Source organism: Rhopalosiphum maidis, chromosome 1 (assembly GCF_003676215.2).
Source record: "Rhopalosiphum maidis isolate BTI-1 chromosome 1, ASM367621v3, whole genome shotgun sequence".
Classification (NCBI taxonomy): domain Eukaryota; kingdom Metazoa; phylum Arthropoda; class Insecta; order Hemiptera; family Aphididae; genus Rhopalosiphum; species Rhopalosiphum maidis.
In genome coordinates, this window is record NC_040877.1 from 60,626,493 (window position 1) to 60,646,978 (window position 20,486).

Here is a 20,486-nt window from a genome sequence, read left to right on the forward strand (position 1 = left end):
TATATATTTTTGACATTTTTAATTTCTTTAAGAATAATTCATTAGAAACTTTGTATTAAATATTCAAGATTTATAACTTAAAAACAAAAATGTTTATCACACCAAAAACTAAAAAAATTCATAATATATGTTTTATCTGTTTATTTTTCATAATACCCATACTATTATTATGATTGAAAAATAATTATTTAAAACAAATATGGACGCAAAATATGTTAACATTATTATATGCACTCGTACAAATGCGATGTAAGCTGATTTTTCATTATTTATGTAGTTTATTATTGCAGAATTTAGATTACATTAATATGATAAATAAATACAAATCACATATATATATATTAAATTATATTAGTCACAATGATCAACACTCGGCACACACGCAGATAATACATATGTATATTATCTATATTCTATGCAGTAATTGTATCAATGCGCACTCATATAGGCATACAAAACTTGTGACAATGTGACCCTATGAATAATTATCACTTATCAGATACCAGCATAGTGTTAACTATTTCATCCATAATATTTTGGTGAAGTAGAGTAATTATTTTTAATAAGTTTCATAAATCATGATCTATTTTTCGACTAGTAAAATCATTTTTATGAACCAAAAATCTTTTTTTCCAAATATTTATTTAATAAAGACAATTTTAACACTTAATTCCATAAAGGACTTATACACAATATACGTTTAAGATGTACGATATACACTGTTAAAATATCCACTTATTCATTAAAATTTAAAGTGTATTTGTGTATATTGATCTACAACTTTTCTGCTACGCAGTACCGTATCTGATTGGTCGGTGTGCGTGTGACAGGTCGATTCACCGCCGCCCTTATATACCATCCGACTTGCGTATACATACCACAACCACTATATACCTATATAATATACTAACGGAGAGTTTATTTTATGGTATGTGTCAAATGCACGACTTGTGGAGTGGGTGTGCCTACGTTTTATAATCTCCTTCTCTTTCTATATATATATTATATGTAGTGCATTGGGTAGTGCTTGGAAAATCTGATATTATTTTTTCTCAATATTTATTTTTTATTATAATATACTATGAACAATTCGCAATAAAGCAATAATATTAGACAGATATCCATTGTTTACAAAAATATTTTAAATATCGATAAAGTATATAATATCTAATAGAAGTTGTTGAAAAACAAAATATTTTATGTAACAGGTACAAACTTTATTATACATATTATATTGTATTACATTAAATACATAATCTACATAATCTACATAATTTACACAATTTAATGAGCAATATATAGGCTAGTTAAACTTTTTCTTGAACTCGATTATCTATTGGTGATATAGCATATAGCCGATATAGGTATAAGAAACTTTAGGAACTTTTACATACATAATTATACTTTCAAAGCTAATGTTATCGACAAAAATTAATTCAGCCTAATGTATTACAAATAGTAAAATAAATTACTTTAATAGTAATATCAAAAAATATAGTATTATAAAATATACTTAGTTAGGTATATCATTAAGTATAGGTATTACATATTCTGTGTATAAATAAGTTAATGTATAGAGTATAATAACATTGATAAGATTACTTATTATATATCTCCGGTGTAGTGTGGCTGGTGTAGGTATATTAGTGACAGATCAATACCAAATGTGGAAATGTGAAAGGATTTTTATGCTAATGATATTAGATAACTGACGAAGTGTTTACTTAGTTAAATTGAGTAAAAATTAATGTTTATTGGAATAAAATATTTAATATAATATGTTTTTGTATATCGATAACACATACGGATCAAGCGATGAAACAAGACTACCTTAACACGCGTACGATATATACATATATATTATATATTATGTAGCAGGCCAAATTATTATTAGGTACTATTCATTTTTTAAAGTAATCAAAAATAGTTATGCTCATATGAATTCCATGATAATACAGAATGTAAGTTATGTACGAGTCTGGGATAGATATTTATAGTTTATACTGGCTAATTCTGCACGGCATTTCCAATGGATTTACTCTCTTTTACCCCGTTAAAGGTAAACTGTATAGACTTTTAACATAATTATTTGGTGTGATGTGACCAAATATAAAATATAGGTCCAAAATTATGCATCTAATTATAATAACTATTTTATTTGCTGTAAGCAATAAAACCTTATAAAAATAAAAATAAATATTTATTTTTCTTGAGCTAACAAATTCCTGTCCCTAGTTTTTAAAAATAAAAAATGCAAAATTCTGGCTTCTAGGTGCACGTCCTCGATCATAAAACTACTTATTTTACCAAATTTTAGAACTAAGTGTGATAGACTTAGATAAAGAATCCTAGTTAAGAAATAATTGTGTATGATTGCAAGTAGTTAGTTTCGAAGAAAGATTTTTGGAATGAGTAATTTAAAAGATGATATTCAATGTTTTTTTTTAATTTCGCTGCAGCTAACAAAAAATAAATACTCCTATATACAGGTAATATACATTATATATTATATTATGTAACCGATATACTTCTATTGGACAATTCGTTGAACTCAATATATGCTTTTAGTTTTATGGTTCATAAAATATTAAAATTTAATAAGAATTTGTCAATCACAAAATGAATGCATTACCTATATATTTTGTAGTCATTATTTATTACTAAATGCAGTAAATAACACAATTGTCATATCCCATACAGGAATATTTTAAAAGTATTTTTTGTTGTCTTTATTTTGAACTTCCGTCATAGGCATCACTTACTTTATGATATTGAATATCATTTACTATGTACGTCATAAAACTTTTATTCTTTGCAGAGTTGACAGAAAATTCGCTATAGTAGTTATACTACAGCAGTGTTATACAAGCACTCTTAAACTAGAGAATATTTGTAAATGATCCGAATAAATTATATTATTATTATAACTATAATTTAGTCACTAAAATAATCAGAATGAGAAATGAATTTTGACTTTCAAAAAATTTACACTTCAACAAATATTGAGTAATTATTTTTATTTTTTAATCATAAAAATGGTAAATACAAAAAAAATGTTCATTAGTTTATTGTATTTAGTACGTATAACTCCAATAAATCATGTCCTAGATTGTTTGTAATATTTGCATAGTTATTTTTTCTTTTTGTACGTGTCTATAATGTTTATATTACGATTAAACGAATATTTTTTAACATTATTTGAACAAAATATACATTAAAAAATCTGCAATTATCAATTTCAGAAAGTATTTTTTTGTACAAGGATATGGGATTGTTTTTCTTTTTCGCTTACTATAATTTGTTAATTATTTGGAAAAAACTATGTTTTTTGTTCTACCGTCCGACTATAAATTAAATACAGAAATTGAAAGAAATAACCTGCAGTAGTCAGGCTTTCAGATACAGACACGATTAATTCAACGAAGGGATGGTCCGCCATTTTCCTGTGTAATGCTTTGACTCCGCCCAAATGGGGTGAGCTCCAAGCGCAAGGGACGAGCAATGATTTTAAATAGGTCTCCGCCGTCTGAATATCAGTTAGTCGTTGGACCACGCTCACCCAAACTGGACAAATTTGTAGTTAGGTTAAATCTCACTCAAAATTGTTCACTTAGAAATTATTTTGTTTTAATGTCTTCTTATATTGCGATTGATACGACTAACCAATCAGCAATAAAATTATTATTATTATGAACCATTCAATGACGCCGTCACCGGACATGCACAACATTTACGGTTTTCACCATCATCATCAACAACAGCAACAGCACCAGCAACAATCACCCGATTTACTTAGAAGTGGCGGCCACGTTGTAACCACTAAAGCTGATTCTTCATCATCGTCACCGTCACTCTGTTATAAGTAAGTATATAATTAAATATGAGTACAGATTTCATTAAAAATAACTTAGGAATTGTATTTTTTATTTTATAGTGATCATTATAAAATTAACATATTAACAAATTAAATAAACATACAATTTATAATATTAAATGCTTATAGTAAAGTACTAATAGATTATAAATCATTCTAACATATAATGTATAAAATAATAAAATAGAAAAAAATTTGTGTAACAAGTAAAATTATGTTAGCTAATGTACCTATAGTAATTAATAAATTAATTTCACTTAGAATCCAAAATAAATAAATAACACATATTTTCAGATATAATTATGTACATACGAGTAGGTGATATTATTACTATCGCTTAATAAATATAATTGAATCTTCCTATTTTTTCCACCACAATTACATTAATGCTGTAATACAGGAAAATATTTTTATATTTTACTTTAACGCATTGATTTTCAATCGGTGGTATGTGAAAAAAATTTCAGTATGAAAAAAAAAATTAGAATTAATATTAACATTAAATGTATACAGTGAAACCTTGATAACTCGAACGTCTATAAGTCGAATTTTCGATAACTCGAATTTTATTTTTGCCCCCAACCTATTTGAGTTATCGAGGTTCCACTGTATTATTATTTTATTCTTCAAGAGTATAATCGGTTAAACTGAACATGATAATTTTTCGTGTGGGAGATCTTGAGATAACAATTTGAAATACAAATTCAGCTTATATATAATGCAAATAACAATATTATAATATATTTTTCTTGTATAATTAAAACAATAATATGTATCTAGTATTGTATTTGTATTCAATTTTAAACATAAGTATATTTTTAATTATGTAGATATCTACCGAAGCTTTGTAAAATAATTTTCTTACTGGTAGTTACGTATATTCATATCATTGTACAACATTTTTGTTAAAGTATTTTTTAAACATTTTTTTAAAAGTATCTATTTTTAATAGTATTTTTTTTTTTATAATGGATCTATAACTGTTAAACTGTTTGGAACTCACCCTAAAGTTCTCATATAGAAATACCATAATTAATTATGAATTATATCATTTAGTGTTTTAGTGTTTGATACTAGTTGTACATAACACAAATGCTCTAACTTTTTTATGTACCATAAACGAATTAAAATAAATAAACGCGCTTATCACGATAATTGAAAATGAATAATAATTGACGTTTTATAATATTGTTGATTCCAAACGGCATTTATTTACCAACAGGTACCAACGAGATAATATGCTTTAACAGAATATTCAGCACTTGACTCTAATTCTTGTTTCTAATTTCAGTAAGACTTCAACTTTCACACAGGATTTTATGTTATCCAACAACTCGTGTCAAACGCAGCAGCAGCAGGATGACGACAGCTGCAGTGATGGCGAAGATTCCAGTCAACCCAGCTGCACTTACCGATCTGTCAACCACAGTTTCGTAGGGACTTCGATAAGACAAGGTAAACATTCATAATATAATTAACGCTAATTTTAATAAAATTAACAGATAAATAAGATATTTGTTATATTATACTTAGAAAATATTGGGATGGAAAATGATCGATCCTATAAAATCATCGATGCAAATATGAAACAACAATATTAAAAATCAGGCAAATCTTCTAATAATATAGCCACCTACTATAAATTAATAATTATAATATTATAATCATCTAAAAAAAACCATTGAGTTAACAAGTAACCGTTAATACATTACTCTAAATACTTTAAATACATACATGCTACTTATAGACTGCCCCGCTTACTGCATCAACATTTTTTTTTCTGATAATAACATATAATAAATCAAAATTTTGAACATCTACACATACTTATCAGACCGGCCTCGACTGCAGTAGTTAAATACAAGAATACAAGATACAATATTATGTTTGTTAAAGATCGACAAATACATTATTATAGATATCAATTATTACTTTTAATAAGCATATAACCATTTACCATTGTTCAGGCAATGTCATTTGTTGCCCTTCTGTTGAGTATACATGTATAGTTATATAGAATATAGCTAGGTATAACATGCCCCATCATCAGTGACGTTTAATATAATCTTATACTTAGAAGTAATCATCATGCTCATGTATACCTACATAATTATCTTTTGTTCTACTATATCTATTGTCGTGTTCATATTGTATTCTAAAATAATAAAAAATCATGATATATGATATATATTTTATTGTTGAAAACGATATCTATATAGAATAATATTATATATTCCATTTTCGGCTCTTTGATCGTCCATTTAGCGCAAGAGTATTGTTTTACAACCCGTATATGATTTCTTGACTCCCTCTCATTATAAATTAGGAAATGCATGCAGAATAAAAATTGGTGAATTTAACGCTGATGTTATGTGTCTAGTTATCATTTATCTATTTTTGAACTTGGTCTCGGATATGCTGCACGTGCACAATACGCTTGCGGTAAAAATACGGAATGCATATATAATGCAGTAGCCCCCTGTAGCGTGTTTTGTATTTTTTTGTATATAATGTAAATTGTTAGGTTCAATGATAATTTTAAACGTATTATATAATATATTATAATGAATAATGATATTTATATTATATTTTCACTAATTATATCAAGATATTGAAACTTTAAAGTACTTATAAATTGCTATACAATTGTAATATCGCCAAAAAGTCAACATACTACCACGGATAATATAAAAGATTAACTTTAAGTTATTACTTAAGGTTAAGATAAACTTTAAGTTTAAATCTTTTACATTTTATGTCAGTCCATTTTAATAATAAAATTAATAAAGTAAAAACGCAATTATCAATTAACTGATAATTTTTTGCATATGTGGCTTAAATATAAAAAATAGATTTTTTTTTAAATATATACACTATATACGGACTTGTAGGTACCCTACTTTATACCTATTGAGACCAAGTATTTTAAGTAACTTTAGAATCACGGTAAAATAGTATATCCAATTATAAAGAGTACCGGATGTTGGTAATTAAAAAATAATAAACTATTATGTACAAAACTAATAGCGTAATAGTATACTTTTTTTTTATTTATAAAAGATATTTACAATCTGTGTACACAGAGTCACAGAATAATATAATGAGTAAATAGTTTAACATATAGAATACTTTATGAGGCAACGCTACGTTAAAGACGCGTCCATTGACACTACTTCTACTAGTTCTAATGTAATATACCTACACAAATGTCACAAATATATTATGCGTTGTCTACTTATAGATATAGAAAAGATATTTATTATTACTGCTAAAAGAAAACTTCTATACTCAATAATATTATCATAGGCGTGCGTACAGGGGCGGCAGAAACAACATAAAATATTTAATTATGAGCTTCAATAAATTGTATCACCATAAGTTTATATTATCAGTTATCACAAATAAATAATTTGTGTGCATTATAGAAAACAAATAATTTTAGATTATAAAATTATCTACTACAGCTGTAAAATATAAACTCAATAATATATTTATCTCCGTTTTCTGGAACTATAATTTGAAATTATATAATTATTATCGCAAAATATTATAATAATTATATTATCATAATATTAATAATAATAATAACAAATCTAAAAATAAATTTGAGTTCCTGAAAAATTAATTTTGTTCAATAAAACTTAATCAAACCAACCAATAAACAATTTTAATTTTGAGTACTTAAGTTATTACTTTCCTAAAATAAAAAAAGTTAAATTATGAACTGGAATCATGGCAAATCTGGAAAATGGGTCGGATTATTTTTATGCTGCTTCTTAAACCGGAGTCTGCGCACACCTAAGAATGTGTGGAATGTATGGAATGTATGAATATAGGTATGTGCACTCACTCTATAGTATTCGTAAACAATTATAAACTATATTAAAATATATAAAATATGGGGTGTACCGTATACAACGATTATATTACACTACTTAATACTTTATAGCCATTAGGTATGAAATAAGTAATAACTAATAAGTTACCATTATGAGATGGAACACATTGGTGTATATAGGGGGTAGGTTTGGAGTTCAACCCCCCTACCTCCGCCGAAATTAATTGTTGGTACGAGAAACGTTGCATACTTTGCGAAATTGCCTCGAAAATTAATAAAATAACCCCCTCCCCCAAAATATATACTTTATACGCCGATGATAGAAAATAATATAAAATGAGGAAGTATAATAATTTTATTGAATTATATAATAGATGACTAATAGTCTACCACTGGAAACATAAACGTACTCAGATATTAGATTTCTATTTATCATAACAATTTTTTTTTTGTTTATTTTAATTATTTGTTCTTAAGATAAATATTTGTACGTGTTATGGTAGATATATATATATAAATAATAAGTACAATAATTTATCAACCATCCCCGAGTTGTGAGTTTCGGCCGGGGCTATACACGGCGTATCCCGCCGCGTTTTCCACCGCGTTTTCCGTCGAATTCAAAATGCATTGTCTTAGGTACCTAAATCGGAGTAGCTATATACTCGACAGGCGTATACGCCGCGTTTTAATCCGCGGCGGAAAACGCAAGCCGACCCGCGTTTTTGAAAACACGGCGTACTACGACCGTCGTGTATAGCTACTCCGATATAAGACAATTAATTTTAAATACCTGAAATATAATTCCGAGATCCACAATTATTGTATTATCATTGCTATTATTATTATTGTTATTTATACCAACATTTTTGTTTATTTTGATTCCCATATCCATGAAATTTAATGGATTATAAGTTTTATTTAATAATGATCGTTTGCCATCAGGTGCCGACTTGTCGTCGCCCGGTTCAATGGGCCGTCACAATATGGTGGCGGTGGCGGCGGCAGCGGTGGCGGACGGTTACTATTCTGGAAGCACCGCTAACCACGGTAATGGTAGTGCGGGCCATCATCATCACCACCATCACCACGGTCACCATCATCACCATCACCATAACAGCAACGGAAATGGTCATAACCATCATAACCATCACCATCACAACGCCCCGACGGGAATGGCGGCAGCGACGATTGTGGACGCACAAGGCGCGGGCGGCATCGGCGGTGGCGGAGGCAGTGGAGGTGGCGGGTACAGGGTGCAGAGGCAAGCGGCCAACATACGGGAACGTAGACGAATGTTGAGGTCAGACCTGGCGCCGACTCGGGCAGCGGATAGGCCCACACCGGTCAAAATGTAAGACCCTGACGCGGCGCACGCGCGCGTAAACACCATCGCCAGGGCGGGTCGAATTCGCACAGCGATCATATTTTACGCGATTAAGTCAAAAATCGGGGACTCCTTGGCCGACATGCACTGAAACGACTTTTTTATATTTTTAGAAACACACACACAACACAGTTGATTAGATGAATATTGTAGCTATATTAAATATAGTTGATACTGTGCAAGTTTACATAATAATAATGATATCATTGATATCATCTCTCTATAATTTAAAGGATTTGTCCTGATCGGCAGTGAATCAATGTGGAAACTAAACTATAAAAGCTATAGACTTGGAATTTTGATAGTAAATGTCAGTGCGCAATATGAAACGATTTTGCAAAATTAGTATTTTAAGAGGATCTAACACAGGTTTTTTTTCGAAAAACGATTAATATTTTGTTTATATAGAGCTTCCATCTTCCATGGGCCACAGATATTTTGTAATAATATTATTATTATAATTGGATAAACTTTAGACCTATATTCTATATTTGTTCAAAATCATTCATTTACGTCGCGTTTAACATTTTTCGTACGGGGCTATATCACATACTTATTTAATATTTTATTCAATACTATTCGGTTGTTTTAGATATTTTGTTGTATCACAATTATCACGTATTATAATTACTATTATGTAACAGTCGTGTACAGCTAAAGATTAAAATAAAACCATTCAAAACGACAAATCAGTAAAATGTTAAAAACTGATATTTATTTCTATTATATTTTTAAATAACAGCCACTATAATTGTACATATTTAGTTATTATTTGGTGGTAGAATTAGCACATATCGCTATGATACAGGTATTTACATAAATTATTGATTAATTGATTTCCCGTACCACTAGTGGTACGTGTATTTACTGTAGTACTGTAATTTTTAGAATCTCTGGTATAGTAGCCAGCAGGTATAACTAATGTAAGTACATCATAGTATAAATTAAAGTAAGATGTTCAAAAACAAAAGTAAATATTTGCAGCTGTTTAAAGTGTTATTTTGTCATAAATTATCGGTTAATATATACCAAAATCAATAATAACAATGAATTGCTTAAATTATTAGTATTATATAATAAAATTAATTGCATAAGTAAAGATTAAATAATTAAAGTATACCGTAGGTTAGGTAAGTATGCCTATACTAGGTATATTTAAATAATCATGCAGATATGCTACAGACCTACCACCTACAGTATAATATTAAGTTATTTTTATATTTATTTAGTAAACTTTATTTAGTAAACGTTTTTTTTTTGTGATTTTTTTAATAAGCCAGCATCCTCAAATTTAAAAATTTTTAATTTACGTTCTGCCACACAATCTTGCGCGAAATTCCAAAACATTTTTCAATACACCTAATGTATATAAACGCATGTTGAGTTCCCGTAGTTATAATCATAAATACTGACAAACGACGTTCGCGGTCACTTACTATATTTTATTATAATGAATCGTTTGGTGTTTAGCAGCATCAACTCGGCGTTCGACGAGCTCCGCGGTCATGTGCCCACGTTCCCGTACGAAAAGCGGCTCAGCAAGATCGACACTCTCCGCCTGGCAATCGCGTATATTGCGCTGTTGCGCGAAGTGTTGTCGGCCGACTGCGACCCACTCACTTATGTCCAACGATGTCTAAGCGGCGAACGGACACCTGAACGCGCTGAATGGAACACCAGCGGTCAGTATGATGTCCATATATTATACGATTTATGCGTGAAAATATTTTATTGCAGTTTTTAAAAACTTCGCAGTCACAAATAATTTTAGTATTGATATATCAAAAAAACTCCTGCAGAGTGAACATTGATAATGTTGTAACTTTATAACTTTAACAATTTTTGACACCTTCACTTTAATATGAAGATATTGAAAACTATAAGAAGACTGAATTAAACTGAACATTCATACTATATATTGTTATATTACGCGCTTGTGAGACAACTACAATACCGTGTAGCATCCTATAATACTCCTATACCTATTAAAATGTCGCATGATTAATATGAATTTTAATTTTCATCTCATCCTCCCTTGAAACAAAGTCATTGTGAGACAGTCTTTCTCGACGTTGCGCAGATATTTGATCGGGTGTGGACAGAGGGACGTCTTTACAAAATTTTCACGCCTAAGTCTTTTCAAACTAGTCACAAATTTGCAGCACAGATAATATTTTATATACACAAGGTAATCCTCTTGAGGTAATCCTCAAGGAAGTAGTGTATACTAACTTCTATCCTCTACAACATTTTTACCTCAAATGTACTTCACTTAGATGACATTTATATTAGGTAGATATTTTGCTACCTCCGACGATGATACGACTATAATCTCTTCCCACCCAGACCTTGAATAATCCTCAAAACGACTTCGGGATCATCTATTAGGTAAATCTCCAAAGCTGGTTCCTTTTTTGGAGAATAAAAATAAATGAAACCAAATCTAGCCAGACAACCTTGTTCACTCTAGGCTCAACTAATAGTATTTTCCTATCTATCAACAACAATGTTATCCCTGAACATAATAATGTTAAATACCTACCTAGTAATCTACCTCGATAAAAAACCACATAAAAACTAAACGTAATCGTTAACCATTAAACTTTCGTCTTTGTACTTTGATAAACCTGAATTTACTCAAATTGTAATATAAATTTGGATTATACTAGTCTTTGAAGTTCACAACCTGTTGCAGAAAAAATAATCCTATACGACTTAACGACCTCAAAAACAATGTTAAATATTATACTCTAATAAGTTATTTTAGTTAAAATTTAGGTTTTAATTTGTAAGCTTTATTGTTTAAGTATACCTATTAAATGTATGGATGATAAATTGTTTTTTTTATTCCCACAGATCTAACAGCTAGACTTTCGTGGATCAACTGGGAGAATTTGGGCGTGAATCCCAATAGGCGAGGTGTCTTGACGTCTTACTCGATTCCTGACAACGTAAACAACTAAAATTAACTTGAATACTGGCGGACACTTTGATCGTCGTTTAAAATTATCACTGTGTATATTACATACAAATATGTATATTATTTTTGTTTTAGGGATTTTATTCACTGTTAATATTTTATTATATCGATTAATACATTTTTAGTTATAATATAAGGGAATGTGCAATAGGTACTTTCTTAAAAGATAAAAAAAAGGAGACTGCATATTGTAGACGTTTTGATCCTTATTAATTACTTACTTACTTATATGTTATAATAATAATGGTATTTACTATTTTAAGGGGATTCGTTATCAACCGTTTAAAAGGAGTACAATATAGGCAATATTTAAGTGCGTTCATGCATGTTGAAAAATTACTAGAACTTGCAGCAAACGCACGCACATAATATTACCAACTGATCAACTTGTGGTCAAAAGATATATTTTTCATTAAAAAATCGTAGTAATATTTTTAATCTACCATTTTTTTGTGAATCGTATCAATAAAACTAAATATTATACTATTATGTTAAGAAATCTGAAAACATATTCATTATAGTATTTAATTTAATCTTATTAAAATTGTTCATCCCCGTTTTTATTTTCATGATTCCATAATTCCGTATAATTATAATAATTAAAAATTATTCAATTTTTACATTTTAAAATCAAATTTAAAGAGACAATAAAATTTAGTTAAAACGTATAGAAGTGGAATAATAGAACTAAAATAAACTTTTATAGTTTTATTGATAGGAATGTGGACCAAAAACAAAATATAGATATATATATTTGTCAAAAAAAAGTAGGTATGGATGAATCCCTTTAAGTGCTAATAGTATACTTTATGAAAATAAAATTAATAACTATTTATTGGTCATTATAAATTATAAGCTAAAATTAATTTTAATACCTAACTAAAATATTATCACCACTCATAGTGTTATAAAATACAATATATTTATTTTACAACATACCTAATTTATAATTTGTACATTTAAAACATTGTTGTTACCTACTTAATAACCTGGCTTAATAGTTCCTGACTGCCAAAGATAAAGTTATTTATTTTACAATAATATGTGTTTTTTTTTTTTTTTGTTGCTTTGTGAATCACTTTTTGAAGCATTAATAACGCTCCAAAAAATCTATAATATTATATTTGTTTCCTCAATTGGTTACAAATATTAAACAAGGTTAAAATATTGCATAATATATTGACATTTTTAGCAAAAGAGTGAAACTGTTTGATCTGGAATGACATAGTAGATAAATATGAAATATGACTATAAGACAGTAACAAGTACAAATATAATTGATTCATATTCATGACTGGTATTTATTATTTGGTTTGAATAATTCAAAACATATACGATATACCTATTACACTGAATATGTGGTTACCATTTGAGGTACTTATATATTATTTAAAATAAATTTAAAAAAAATTGTATAAGATCAAATCAAATGAAAATAGACAATATTCAAAGATTACACATTATAAATGTATTCAAATAATGAAACATCACCGAAACCTGTTTATAAGTATCATGTTTAATCAATTATACTTAGACTTTGGCGAGATAATTTTAATTATTATTTACTATTCAATTTATTGTAATGTTCAAGTTATTTTTTTTTTTTATAATCTTAATATACATTTTAATAACACCTATTATAAGTGATTTATTATTTAAATAGGTAATGAAATTTAATGTAAAATTGTCAGATCATTATGTCGACAGTTTGAATATTGGACTTAAACATTTTTTACAGCATTAATATTTTACAATATATGGCATAAATGCCAATGTAATGTTCACTTTTTTATATTAACCATAACTTGCTAACCTAACCTAGACCCTAATAGCTAACTACTTTTAAGTTATATCTTGTATCAAACACAAACACAAAATAAATAAGTACAATATACAACTATTAGAGAAATGTATTAAATCATAATATTTAAATAAAAAAGTCTTAATACTGTTCTTCAGCCAGTGAATCCTACAAAATATAATTTATTATCTTAATAATTCAACATAAATACAATTACCAGACTTTATTTTTTAAGTAAAAAAGTACGATATAATAAAATCACATAGAAAAATTAGGCATGTGGGTATCACTTTGTTATACATTGGGTATCGAGTAGGTCACTGTTATAGCCTTAAAGGTATGTTAAATCTGAATTTAGGTTGTGAAACTTTTGTATTTAAGATAATTTGTTTTTGAATTAAAATAAAATACTAATGAATATTAGTAGTAAAAATTTTAAATTCAAACAGTCATAAAAAAATTAGTTTACATTTCCAGTAGAATTTTTAAATGTTTAATTATATAATTACTGATTAATTGTATACACGGTTATCACATTTTTGTTTGTTTTTCCTGACTAAAAAAAAGTATTGAACATTTTTTTCTTCTCTAAAGTACAAACTAAATCCAATTTGCTATCCAAAACCAAATCACAAAATTGAAAATTGAAGAAATTTATTGACTACTTATCAACTATTGCGTACACAATAGAAAACACATCATTATAAAATTATTAATACATTCATCGCTCTACTTAGAATCTTAAATGTAGTTATATCGTATTAAAATGTTGGATTAAAAAATATATACCGTAACTGCACCTAACTTAATAAAGATAAGTATTTTTTTTAAGTAAACATTGATCTTAAGAAAATAATTAACATTCACATATGACTAAGATTAATAATGGAATCAAGTGCCCACAAGTCATAAATAATAAATTACTTTAAGAATTGTCACATTGACAATTTATACAATTTACGTCTGACATTGAAAACCTGGAGTACCAACTATGAATAATTCATAGGTTAGTGGTCTCAAACTTAAATTACCTACCACAATTTTAGACCATTGATTTCAAAAATATTAAACAAAGAGAATAAAAGTTATATAATAAACATGACTTTATGATATTCTTAGGTATATTATATGGCAAATAAATTTAAATTATATAATTATATTCTACACAGTATAACAGATGTTTTTTAATATAAATTTGGAATTGCACAGCTTTAGTTAAATTATTACTTTTATTTTTAAATTACATTTCTTAGGGTAATAAAATATTAAAACTATTTAATATTTTTTTTAAATAAAATTCACAAATATTTACAAATAACACATAAGTATTAGCATATAATGTACAAGTCTTTTATAATTAAACATTGAAAATTTGGTCAATATAAATTAGGACTATGTAAATACATGTACAAGAATTAATCATACAAAAAATATAATTCATTACCACACTGGTTAGTAGTTGGTGTAATATTAACATTAAATAAGCGTTGTTTACATTGTAGAGTCATCCAGTTTCAAAAACATATTGAAATCTGAAAAAAAAAACATTGTTATTTTTTGTGTACATATTAATCTATAAGTATTTACTACTTATAGCTAAAATATAAAAATAAAGCTAAAAATCATAGTTGTTTTTTAATTCATGTCTATTATGTATACTTATATTATTATTTTCTTATTGTAATTACAAATTTGTTTTCTTATACCTAAATTTAATTAATAATTATACCATTACTGTAATTATCTATATATTTTTTTCATTATCTGAGTAGATATTTTACTATATAGCCTTATGTTATGATATTGTAAATTATTATTAAATATTATTTTTGCAGGAAAAGTTATTTTTTTTTTTTAAGTTATTAAAACTAGTGGCCCAGTCAATTATTCACTGATAATTTTTAATAATAGTGGTATTTTATAATTTATATTGAAAATTGTTTTGCTGAACGTAGCTTATAAAAATAAATAATTTATTAAAAAAATACAAATTTATTAACTTACTTTACGGTTACTTAACAAAGTTAAATTGGGTACATAATAAATTATTAAAATTGTGTAATAGCGACTTGGCCATATAGATTTTATGAAATGAACAACAAACTCCAATAAACTTAAAAATATTAAATTTTTTTACAAAATAACTCTGTATTTAGTTAATATTTTTAATAATCACTTTAGTTAATTTTACAACCACTAATAATTTTTTTTATTTTATAATCATTAATTTGTGACCAGTATAAAATTGTTTATAGATTATCTCGAGTGTTTATTTTTTGTTATAAATATGATAACTTAATTTATGTTTTGAACACAAAATTATTGTTTAAAGTGTATTGCATCATCCCATATAGTTTGTTATAAAATAACCTAAAAGTGTTGTATATTTTACGATAATATAAAAAGAATAATATTTAAAAAATATGCAACATATAAGAAAGATATAAAGTTTATAACAAAATCAAACTCACATCTGAATGTCTTGCAAAAAAAAAACCTTTTATGGTTCAGAAGTAATGGAATACGAGAAAATTATAACAAAAGTATAATTGTTAATGAATAAATAAATAAAGACAAATCTCTGGAAAGTAAAACATGTAACAAAAACATATATATGAATATTTATTACTTGTGATATTAAACTAATTTTAATATTAATATCAGACCTAAACTATTTATTCTAAAAATTATTAACAACAATATTTTGAAGCAATTATTCTAAAAATATATACTTAATATTATGTTAAAAATTATCTTACAATTTAAATTGTTTAATATTAGTTTTATTTCAGATACATCTTTAACAATTAAAGTAATAAATTTAATTAATTCAAACTGGAGATAAATACCATACTTATATACATATACAATTTATGTGATTTAAAATTTAAATAATGAATTATTCATACCAAATCCATTTAATGAGTCTGTTATATTAAAACCATTTGATAACACACTGCTTTGAAGTTTGCTTGTTTCTTCTCGAATAAATATTTTATCACTATCTGTCAGTTCACTACCAAGATGTCTCAACGCAGTTAACACTTCAAGCTGTTAAATAAAGAATAAGCCATAGAAGAAACAATTATACCAATACATTTAATTTGAATATATCAAATACAAAAACATTTTAAGTATACATCTATTTTTAGAGAAATAAGTCTAACCTTTTGTCGATTTCCAACCTCCAAGCTCAATTTACCTAATTTTATATCTCTTTCAATTTGATTGCGTTTGTCTTTGAGTGCATTTGGTTCATTCTTAGCAAACATCTTAATGACAGAAGGTGTTTGAAATGCTTTTGTTATGGCTGCACTAGTTGCCTATGTATAAAACATAAATAATACACAGTTAATTACTTACTTTTATTGATTAATGATTATTTTTAAAATTAACTAACAAAATGTATTTTATATCATTGAAATAAGTACTATTATATTATTACAATTACATTTAATACTAACTAAACGCATAATGCTCAAATTGTCATGAATAGTCATGTCACCAGCAGTAATTTTACTTAATCTATCGTTAAATTCTTTTAGTTGTTCGACGGTGTCTTCTTTTGACTCGTTATATTCATCATCAGTCATGTCACTTCTGTAACATAATTTTATTTTTCAAACAAAGAATCTAACTACTGTTCTAAACAATATTCTTGTATCAGATATTGAAAATACTTAGGATTTGCTACAACAATAATATCAATGGATTAAAAATCATTGAAATGTTTTAAAAACATTATGAAATATGATAATTTTTATGACAAATAATATTTAAGTTAATAGGAATATGTGGGTATTATAGATGATGCATAACAATTTTACCTGCATTCTTCTAAGTCGCTAAGTTGTTGGACTAAACGTTCCAATTGAGCTTGTAGATTTTCTCTTAACATTTCATTTTCGTCAGACATTTTGAACAAGTCTAACAGTATGTGATAAGGAAACTGTTTTAAAATCTATAGACAATTAATTTTTTATATGCTAAATTCCTACCGGTTGTAAAAATATTGTGATTTCTAGACTTGTTAAATAATAAATTTTAGAAACTTGTCAGTTCTTAGTAAGTTGTTTTCGGTCGTTGTCAGTTTATCACTTGATAAATTATATTATCAAATCAGCTTTATTCGGTCTATCGTTATCAATATATTCTATAAAAACCACAGAGATAAAACAATCACCGGTCAAAACAAGTCTTGGAGTTGATATTACTATAAATTATAATACTATGTTAACGGCTACCTATCTCAAATTTGTAATTTTTTTGCAGTTTGCGAGCCTAACAGTGATGGTCAAACCGGAGGATTTTTTTTTTAATATTTATAGCAATTAAATAAATATATATTGTACTACCTATAATGTTGATGTATTATTATAATTTTGTTTTATTTTTTTCTCAAAACAACGCCTATGAGCGTATAATATGATTATTATCTAGATTCTAGACTCATCCTAGGAACAAGGCTATCATTATTATTAATATTTAGTTGCTTATACAAAATATATGGGAATTGCCCCGCTCGATAATCGCATGAATATTCAATAACATAAACTCTTCACTTGTTATAAATAAAGTACTAATTTACCTTAATTTAAAAAATTGATATTAGACATAAGTGCTTAGTGCATAAACATAAATTATATAAAAATGCAATTAAGTAGTGCATCAAAAATCAGTCACGTCCGTTCTCCCGTGACAAAATCATTTGACCACCACTAGCACCACTGGAGCCTAACAACCGTCATCCAAAAAATACAAGTATGTGTACGTAATTAAATAATAGATAGGATCATGAGGATTTTATCCGTTCTAAAGGCATAACAAATAACGATTCCTATCTATTACACCAGATATTTGAGATATTATATAATATGATGTCTACATATACATATAATACATGTACAATGAGTCAATGGATCTATAAGAAAAAAAAGATACATGAAAATATTGACATAAATTGTTATAGTTATCTATTGGGTTTATATTTATATATATACATTACATACAGCGCATATATTATATTTCGATTGACTTATTAGCTATTTGCAGTTTAATGACGGACGATGATTTAGAATTGGGTATACATACTTATTAAAAATGTAAAAATTACAAAAATGTACAAAATATATTACAACATTTCAAGTAAATATAACAAATGGATAAATTTATTTGTAGTTTTGTATCCTACATAGCATATATAGGATTTCAAAGTAAATATATTAGGTACGTATGGGTCAACATTTCAAAATCATAAGGTACATTTATGTGCTCGATATCGTTTAAATATCGTATCTTTATAGTTTTTTTTAATGATACATGATTCTCCAGCAGTTAGTCTATAACGAATAGTATATCATAATAAACTAAACGATATAGTGTACTATTGTCTATTATGTCTTTTAAATGTTTACAATGGTTTTATTCTCAAATAGGAGAGAAACATTGGAGAAAAAAAGTATGGAAATGCAATGAAAAAAAAAATGTACTGATCAAGCTCATGTAATCCAAGGTGAAATTATTAATCTCTAAACATTAGGTCAAAAAGTTCGGAATATAGACGAATTTGAGATAAAGAAGTTCGACTGTTCAGTCTTGTGAAGTATTCTAATAAATCTATTCGAATTAAACACTCATAATACAATAACCATATAATAATTTAATATTTATTGATATTAAACATAATATAAAAAAAATTAGCAAGGAAAAATATATCCTAAAAGTATTTGAATAACTATACTGACTACTTTAATACTCATAACTTGGCATTGCCCATAATTTAAATTTTTGTAGATAACAAGTTTTGTTTTTGTCTATATTTAGATTTAATTTTTTTTTTTTTATAAATAATTAATATTTTAGCCTTTAGGTGACAATTATTGTCATGTACTTGTTTATGCTTATTAAATTATAAAAATTAATTTCAATGATAAAAAAATATTTCAATAATTATTAAATATTGAGTTTAATACAATAATTTTATGCGACAAATCGATGTGCAACCAAATACAACATCCTTCGAAATTACATCACAAGATGACATATCGTACACGTCCAAATGATCGCGATGAATTAACGCGCAACCAATAAATTATAGAATATATTATTTTGTCATTGTATTACGCACTGGCCACTGGCCCTTCTTGATAAAAGGCGGCCAATTGGTGATCATGACGTATGTTGTATGTGCTGTTAATATCAATACAATATCTAATAGAATTTTCTTAAAATTTACATTTTTTTTTTTTTTTAGAAAAGTGTTTTTGTTACTGTTATATAATTTATAACACCTCTCCCCATTACAGCCTCTATGATCGAGGGGTGCAAATATATCTGAAAAATTAACCCTCCTTCCATGAAAATATTTTTATTATATAACATAATGTAGAAACTGTACTAAATTCCATTTAGTAGGTAACTAAACGTTAAAAATTTCTAACAGTCAGGTTATTTGTATCATATATGTTGACATATTGCATGTACACAATGACTCACTCCGTTCAGAATCTAAAAGCGTCGTATGTAAAGAACTTTTTTTGTTTGTTTGGGGGTGCCTCTGCATATCCTGCAGCACACCCCCTAGCATTGCCTTGCCTCTCCCCCTAC

General features: G+C 27.0%; 2 protein-coding genes across 3 annotated transcripts; one reads left to right on the top strand and one right to left on the bottom strand.

Moving 5' to 3' along the window:
- Positions 1–3,547: 3,547 nt before the first annotated feature.
- Positions 3,548–13,615, top strand: LOC113547769 (protein bunched, class 2/F/G isoform-like). 2 transcript variants are annotated; one of them, XM_026948254.1, is made up of 5 exons: positions 3,548–3,862; positions 5,166–5,329; positions 8,658–9,066; positions 10,570–10,781; positions 11,956–13,615. In XM_026948254.1, the coding sequence occupies exons 1-5, from the start codon at positions 3,690–3,692 to the stop codon at positions 12,060–12,062; spliced, it is 1,065 nt and encodes a 354-aa protein (XP_026804055.1). In that variant the 5' UTR covers positions 3,548–3,689; the 3' UTR covers positions 12,063–13,615. The 2 variants fall into 2 exon arrangements, with proteins under 2 accessions (XP_026804055.1, XP_026804056.1); XM_026948255.1 differs by having other exon boundaries at positions 10,573–10,781.
- Positions 13,616–15,090: 1,475 nt separating this feature from the next.
- LOC113549337 (protein LZIC-like) lies at positions 15,091–17,960 on the bottom strand. The gene is made up of 5 exons (XM_026950589.1): positions 17,708–17,960; positions 17,345–17,480; positions 17,048–17,203; positions 16,790–16,931; positions 15,091–15,412 (listed from the first exon to the last, which is right to left on the bottom strand). Exons 1-5 carry the CDS (start codon positions 17,794–17,796, stop codon positions 15,372–15,374), a joined length of 564 nt encoding a protein of 187 aa, XP_026806390.1. The 5' UTR covers positions 17,797–17,960; the 3' UTR covers positions 15,091–15,371.
- Between the last annotated feature and the right edge of the window lie 2,526 nt (positions 17,961–20,486).